Source organism: Mustelus asterias, chromosome 14 (genome assembly GCF_964213995.1).
Source record: "Mustelus asterias chromosome 14, sMusAst1.hap1.1, whole genome shotgun sequence".
NCBI lineage: Eukaryota > Metazoa > Chordata > Chondrichthyes > Carcharhiniformes > Triakidae > Mustelus > Mustelus asterias.
In genome coordinates, this window is record NC_135814.1 from 2,733,503 (window position 1) to 2,741,671 (window position 8,169).

Here is an 8,169-nt window from a genome sequence, read left to right on the forward strand (position 1 = left end):
CAGCAGGGTAAGGGTTACTCACTGTAACTGTAAGGAGTGATGTTTATCATGTGAGATCTGGTATGAACTAATCCACCCTTGTGGGAAAATATGAGATGGAAGTGATTGAAATTTGCTCTGTGGCAACATTTTTCGTCCGGAAACAATTAGCCCTCATCGGAGATTGCAGAAACATATGTGCTTGCAAGGCCAGGAACTGACTTCATTTCTGTTGAGGGGATTTATGGAATAAAACTCAACAGGAGTTAAAATAAAACATCCACCGAGGTGACCAATCATACACAGAAACCACTGTTTGATAAATTGAGGCAAATAAGTTAGTGGATGGGAGGGAATGGAAGAGCGAGACCTGGGATCAGTGAATACTTTAAACAAAGGTTGTCAGGCAGTTGGAGTTACAATTTGCCCACTGGCTGTACATCGAGAAAGAATCAAAATCAAACACTGCTCCGACTCACACTCAACTGAGAAGTGACTGCGTGTGAGAGTGTTAGCAGAGGCCGCACCGTGCAGAGTGACAAGGCAGCAAAGAGTGGAAGAGACCAATTAAACTACTCCTCGTGTATCCAAGGAGCTGTGTCTTTTGTCTGCAGCCTCTAGGTTTGATGCTCCCGTCTGCACTCTAAGGGCTCCCGCAGTGGGAAAAGCAGAGAGTTTCCTGTTGCTGTTTGCAGCGCCTGTCAGCTGGGATTCACCATCTTAACCATTTCAATTAAAGCATGCCACGAAACACAGCAGCTGGCACAGCTTTACAGAGAATGGTGCCCATTTTCATTCTGATGTTCCGATCTCGCTGTTATCAGAAGGGTTTCCATTTGAATGCACTGCTTGCCACCAAAAAACCCACGGCACAATGCGCCATCAGCAGAACTCAAACCACCCATACAGTTCCACGCACACTGTCTCTCACTGGGATACAGTTCCACGCACACTATCTCTCACTGGGATACAGTTCCACACACATTGACTCACACTGGGATACAGTTCCACGCACACTGTCTCTCACTGGGATACAGTTCCACACACATTGACTCACACTGGGATACAGTTCCACACACACTGACTCTCACTGGGATACAGTTCCACACACACTGACTCTCACGGGGATACAGTTCCACGCACACTGTCTCTCACTGGGATACAGTTCCACACACATTGACTCACACTGGGATACAGTTCCACGCACAGTGACTCTCACTGGGGTACAGTTCCACACACACTGGCTCTCACGGGGATACAGTTCCACGCACACTGACTCTCACGGGGATACAGTTCCACGCACACTGTCTCTCACTGGGATACAGTTCCACACACATTGACTCACACTGGGATACAGTTCCACGCACAGTGACTCTCACTGGGGTACAGTTCCACACACACTGGCTCTCAATGGGATACAGTTCCACACACTGATTCTCACTGGGATACAGTTCCACACACACTGACTCTCACTGGGATACAGTTCCACACACACACTCACTGGGATACAGTCCCACACACACTGACTCTCACTGGGATACAGTCCCACACATACTGACTCTCACTGGGGTACGGGTTCCACACACACTGACTCTCACTGGGATATAATTCCACACACATTGACTCTCACTGGGATATAGTTCCACACACACTGACTCTCACTGGGATACAGTTCCACACACACTGACTCTCAATGGGATACAGTTCCACACACACACTGACTCTCACTGGGATACAGTTCCACACACACTGACTCTCACTGGGGTACGGGTTCCGCACACATTGACTCTCACTGGGATATAATTCCACACACATTGACTCTCACTGGGATATAGTTCCACACACACTGACTCTCACTGGGATATAGTTCCACACACACTGACTCTCACTGGGGTACAGTTCCACACACACTGACTCACTGGGATACAGTTCCATACACACACAGACTCTCCCTGGGAAACTGTTCCATACACACGTACTCTCACTGGAATACAGTTCCATACACACTGACTCTCACTGGGCTATGGGTTGCACACACACTAACTCTCACTGGGATATAGTTCCACACACACTGACTCTCACTGGGATATAGTTCCACACACACTGACTCTCACTGGGATACAGTCCCACACACACTGACCCTCACTGGGATACAGTTCCACACACACTGACACTCACTGGGGTACAATTCCACACACACTGACTCTCACTGGGATACAATTCCACATACACTGACTCTCACTGGGATACAGTTCCACACACACTGACTCTCACTGGGATACAGTCCCACACACACTGACCCTCACTGGGTTACAGTTCCACACACACTGACACTCACTGGGGTACAATTCCACACACACTGACTCTCACTGGGATACAATTCCACACACACTGAATGGGGAGAATCTTCTATCCTGGCTACTTGGTCACATGGTGTTGGTCATTTGGCATGATTCCCAATGGCTGGTGGGACAGCTCAACACACGCGATGTTTGATTTTCTCTCATTTATTATGCTTGAGTGAGAGCTCGCTGAATCACATAATTATGCGGCTGGAACTCTCCCACTCCACCATTAGGTCACGGAGTTGAAGGTCCTGGCATCCCATCTGAATGCCCTAAAACCAAGCGTTCACTCACTGCAGATCAGGTGCTGCAGAGCTGACAAAGAGAATGACATTGAGACATCGGCAACTCTCTGCATAGCCATCCAGAGAATCCTCCCTGCTGATTGTCTTCCAGCTGTCCAGGGGCAGGCAGGAGATCCTCTTTCCGAGGGAAGAAAGCAGCAAGTCCTCCCACCTGACCATGCCAGCCTGGGAAGAAGTCGCCAGGGAGATCAGTGCCTGCGAGGCCCAGGAGAGAACTGCCCTGAAATACAGGAAATGGATGAATGATCTGCCACACTCCACCTGGATAAGTCAAACTTCTCAAATTCAGTCACACTCTCATAGGGGCAACAGGCATTCTAAAGGTTACAGTCCACAGGGGTGTGGCACACATCCAGCAGGAGGGACATCCAGCAGGAGGGACATCCAGCAGGAGGGACATCCAGCAGGAGGGACATCCAGCAGGAAGGACATCCAGCAGGAGGGACATCAGTGATTGTCCATCAACCTCTGCAAGATCATCATCTCATATCAGTTCCTGCACAATCAGCATCTTAATCTCTGACAGGGGAGGGCTCAGCACAGGGAACATCACAGTGACGTCGCAGGTGGATAGGGTCGTAAAGAGTGCCTTTGGTACATTGCCCTTTATAAATCGGAGTATCAAGTATAAAAGTTGGAGTGTTATGGTAAGGTTATATAAGGCATTGGTGAGGCCGAATTTGGAGTATTGTGTACAGTTTTGGTCACCTAGTTACAGGAAGGATGTAAATAAGGTTGAAAGAGTGCAGAGAAGGTTCACAAGGATGTTGCCGGGACTTGAGAAGCTGAGTTACAGAGAGAGATTGAATAGGTTGGGACTTTATTCCCTGGAGCGTAGAAGATTGAGGGGAGATTTGATAGAGGTGTATAAGATTTTGATGGGTATAGATAGAGTGAATGTAAGCAGGCTTTTTCCGCTGAGGCTAGGGGAGAAAAAAACCAGAGGGCATGGGTTAAGGGTGAAAGGAGAAAAGTTTAAAGGGAATATTAGGGGGGGCTTCTTCACGCAGAGAGTGGTGGGAGTGTGGAATGAGCTGCCGGATAAAGTGGTAAATGCGGGGTCACTTTTAACATTTAAGAAAAACTTGGACGGGTTCATGGATGAGAGGGGTGTGGAGGGATATGGTCCAAGTGCAGGTCAGTGGGACTAGGCATAAAATGGTTCGGCACAGACAAGAAGGGCCAAAAGGCCTGTTTCTGAGCTGTAATTTTCTATGGTTCTATGGTTCTATGGAACTGGCTCTTCCATCCATTATTTTTACAGTCTACCCATCCTATGTAGAAGATCTTTTTTCATGTTTTCTTCCTGATGTTGATGTCTCTGGTTAGACCAGCATTTATTGCCTATCCCTAGTTGCCTATGAGAGGCTGGTGATGATTGCACAATATAAAAGAGAGCAAGCGATGACTGGAGGGTAACCCCTTGTGAGTTGAACCTGTGAGGTTTTGAGAAACAGGCCATGGAGCTGACGGGTGTCGATGGCGGTACTTCCATTGCGAAGTCAATGTCGTCCTCCTCCAACAAGCCAATAAGAATCTAGCCAGTCTACATCGACAAGATGTGGACAATGGCGGAGTGGTCTGTGAGCATGCGTTGTCAATCACTGATTCTCTCTTCTACTCCAGGTACCAGCAAGAAAATGGGGAGAATGTCCCTCCACCATCAGACTCCGCTGTAGCCCCCAGACCACCTCTGAGGAGGAAGCACAGTATCCTCACAAGAAGATCATTGTTGTGTTTACCTGCACCCTCCACCAGATGAGATTCCAGCCATATATTGGTGTCATCACTCAGACCACCTAACACAAACTTCATAACATCACATAACATCACCTCTGTCTCAGATCATCTACTGATGAAACCATCATCCCTGTCTTGATTGTCTCTGGCTGACTATTAGCTGGGAGCTGCACAGCTAGCTGCCTTTTGGGTATGTGTGTCGATGGCCCCCTGCAGGAACAGAACATTTAATTCCTTTCCACCTCCTCCTCCAGCACAGAGTTGGCAAACCTTGCAGTGCATTCTCTCCCATTCGTCACTGTTCCCAGGACAGATTCACCGCCATCCATAATGCAGGTCCCCTTTAAGAGCGGCAGGTTTGTTTTAATTGGTGAGATGCTGACACATTTGGGCAATTCACAGTATTATTTCCAGTTAGTTTGATGCTAAAATCAGGCTTGCTGCCTGCCTTGTTAGCAACTAACATGCTATCCAATTTAGCCTCCACTGACTCTTGGGGTGAGGAGGAAGGGGGAGTAGTGTGTGTGGCACCTTCCAAATCCTCACCAGAGTCCTAATCAGAGATTTCACTTTTTACTGGCCAACTTTACCCGCTCTGCAAAGTGGTTGAGCCAGCTCCTTAGTGCATCAAAGTTAGCAGCAATTCAAGAAGGTAGCTCACCACCGCCTTAAGAACATAAGAACATAAGAAATAGGAGCAGGAGTAGGCCATCCAGCCCCTCGAGCCTGCCCCTCCATTCAATAAGATCATGGCTGATCTGAAGTGGATCAGTTCCACTTACCCGCCTGATCCCTATAACCCCTAATTCCCTTACCGATCAGGAATCCGTCTATCCGTGATTTAAACATATTCAACGAGGTAGTCTCCACCACTTCAGTCGGCAGAGAATTCCAGAGATTCACCACCCTCTGAGGGAAGAAGTTCCTCCTCAACTCTGTCCTAAACTGACCCGCCTTTATTTTGAGGCTGTGCCCTCTAGTTCTAGCTTCCTTTCTAAGTGGAAAGAATCTCTCCACCTCTACCCTATCCAGCCCCTTCATTATCTTATAGGTCTCTATAAGATCCCCCCTCAGCCTTCTAAATTCCAACGAGTACAAACCCAATCTGCTCAGTCTTTCCTCATAATCAACACCCTTCATCTCTGCTATTAACCTGGTGAACCTTCTCTGCACTCCCTCCAAGGCCAATATATCCTTCCGCAAATAAGGGGACCAATACTGCACACAGTATTCCAGCTGCGGCCTCACCAATGCCCTGTACAGATGCAGCAAGACATCTCTGCTTTTATATTCTATCCTCCTTGCGATATAGGCCAACATCCCATTTGCCTTCTTGATCACCTGTTGCACCTGCAGACTGGGTTTTTGGGTCTCACGCACAAGGACACAGTAGCATGTTGTAATTTTTTTCCATTTAGATAATAATCCAATTTGCTATTATTTCTTCCAAAGTGAATAACCTTGCCTTCTTAGGGTAACAATAACTGTTGACCATACCAGTGACGCCCTCCTCCCCAGAATTAACAAAAAAAACTGAAACAATTACTTCTTTATTTCAGGTATTTCAGAAACATATTTAGCATAAAGTAGGTTCAATAGAGTCACATCCATGAATGGAGTTGGTGCTGGGCATGGTTAGGTTTATTCAAATTGGGAGACATAGACTGAGGAGACTTTCTGCATTAAGACAGACATGACGCAAAGCACATGCTTCTGTCTGTTTTCTGTAGCTTGTCAAATTGAAAAGGGAAAAAATGAAAAAAATGTTTCCCTTTTGAAAAATTGTTGGAACACTAGGAAGCGCCTGGACACCATTTTGGAATCCCCCACCTCCTTGGCCTTATCACAAAGATAAGCTTCAGGAATCTCATGACAATAGTTTGTTCCTCATCATCTCGCACCCTGTCCAACATTGATACATTGAGACAACTCACCAGCTCATAGTTCACCGGAGGCACACACAAGGTCGTGACCTGTAAGTAAAGAAAGATGCAAGGTGAGCTGGGTAAAGAACACAAATCTCAAACTCCCTCTCTGAACGTCTCTAAACCCAATCTCCTTATCAATCGTCCCTTGGTCAATTCTCCTTTGAGGCTCTCTTGAGCCTCCCAAATTCCTCGTCCCCTTTGTTACTGTTCCTCATTCCACATCCTCAGTGAGTTGAAACTAAGGCTGAATGAGCATCACCAAAACAGATTAATTATTCACACCTCATTTGCAGTTTGTGGAATGTTGCTGTTGGATGTCCTATATTGCACAGTGACTACACCTCATAAATTACTTTGTTTGCTGTAAAGTACTTTGGGATCGCCTCAGGTAGTGAAAGGTGAAGCAGAAATGCAAGTTTTTTTTAAAGAGTGTGTTTGGACAAAGGTTCTTGAATATTGCTGGAAAAGAGAGCCATGTTGCTGAAGTTTTTCATCTTGTACTCATCAGGAGAAACACAACAATATCCCAAATTTCAAACAATCACAACAATTTATACTACTGGTGAAAAAGATGCTGATTGGTTGGCAAGTCAACACTCATTGGCTGAGGCGAGAAAGCAATAGGATATTTTAGGCCCCCCCAAGCTCCTGGGTAATTCAAAAAAGGTGTAAGGCTTGAGCATATTCCTTTTGTTTGCTGAACACTGGTCCCTGTGTCTGATTGTGTGTCACTTCTAGCAAGTCCAAATGAAGGACATTATGAACTTGACTGATTATCTTTAATTGGTTGTTAGCGTAGCTATTAGCAAACTCAGGATTATTCACTAAGTGCTGTCCTATCACATCTAACAGTGGAAGTTTTGTTTTGGTTTTTGCGAGTGAGGATTGGTTGGTTTCAGTGGTTGTGTGATGCCAGTTTCACAGGTCATACATCCCTGGAGAGTCGGTTAGCTCAGTTGGCTGGCTTGTAATGCAGAGCGATGCCAACAGCGTGGATTCAATTCCCGTACTGGCAGAGGTTATTCATGAAGGCCCGCCTTCTCAACCTTACCCCTCACCTGAGGTGTGGTGATCCTCAGGTTAAATCACCACCAGTCAGCTCTCCCCCTCAAAGGGCTGAGCAGCCCATGGTCATCTGGGACTATGGAGACTTTACCTTCACCAGGCTATCCTGGTTATGTCTCTTTGGTTGTCTGTCAGAGTCAGAGTACAGACCATACTCAACCAGCTTCCTACAGGGGTGGTAGAAGTGAAGATGATGAATGATTTCAAAAGGAAATTGGATAGGTACTTGAGGGAAATAAACTTGCAAGGCTAAGGGATAGAGCAGAGGAATGAAACTGACTGAACTTCTCTACAGAGGGCCAGCATGGACCCAATGAGCTGAATGGCCTCTTTTTGCCGTGATGACTCAATGATTTGATCTATTTCATAAGAACAGTGATGCGAGACTGAAGGTTTCAGCCGCAGTCGATTCATCTGAGGTCTACTTGCCAACAATGGCTCAATGGTAGCTCACTCACCCCTGAGTCAGAATGTTGTTCATAGTCCCAGTCCCACGCCCATCTCTTCAAAACCCATCGAAACATTAACAAGGCAATGCTGTGAAATCTTTCACTTCTCAGACCCAGAAAAAAAGAATATCCCTGCCCCGTTGTTGCTTGATTACAGAATGAATGGGAACTGGACAATGACACTTCAGGATCACCGTACTGAGTACATTATTTGTGTTGCTGGTTCCTCTAATCCTCTGTGCTATACCACTCGATGATTCTGACAGGGGTCTTGGTGTTCTGTGACTTGGTGGGCATCAGTTTTAGTACCTCACCCAAAACACACATTCACCATGGTGCTGTTTCAAAGAAGAGGAGC

The 8,169-nt window shown here is 46.5% G+C and overlaps 1 protein-coding gene across 6 annotated transcripts in view; it reads right to left on the bottom strand.

The window, feature by feature from the left end:
- The window catches only part of tns1b (tensin 1b), a 668,363-nt gene that overhangs the window by 349,149 nt on the left and 311,045 nt on the right, over positions 1 to 8,169 (bottom strand). For all 6 annotated transcript variants that reach the window (XM_078227754.1, XM_078227753.1, XM_078227751.1 and 3 more), the window contains one exon: positions 6,304 to 6,342. In XM_078227754.1, the coding sequence (XP_078083880.1) occupies positions 6,304 to 6,342 (39 nt within the window). The remainder of the gene's footprint in view (positions 1 to 6,303; positions 6,343 to 8,169) is intronic.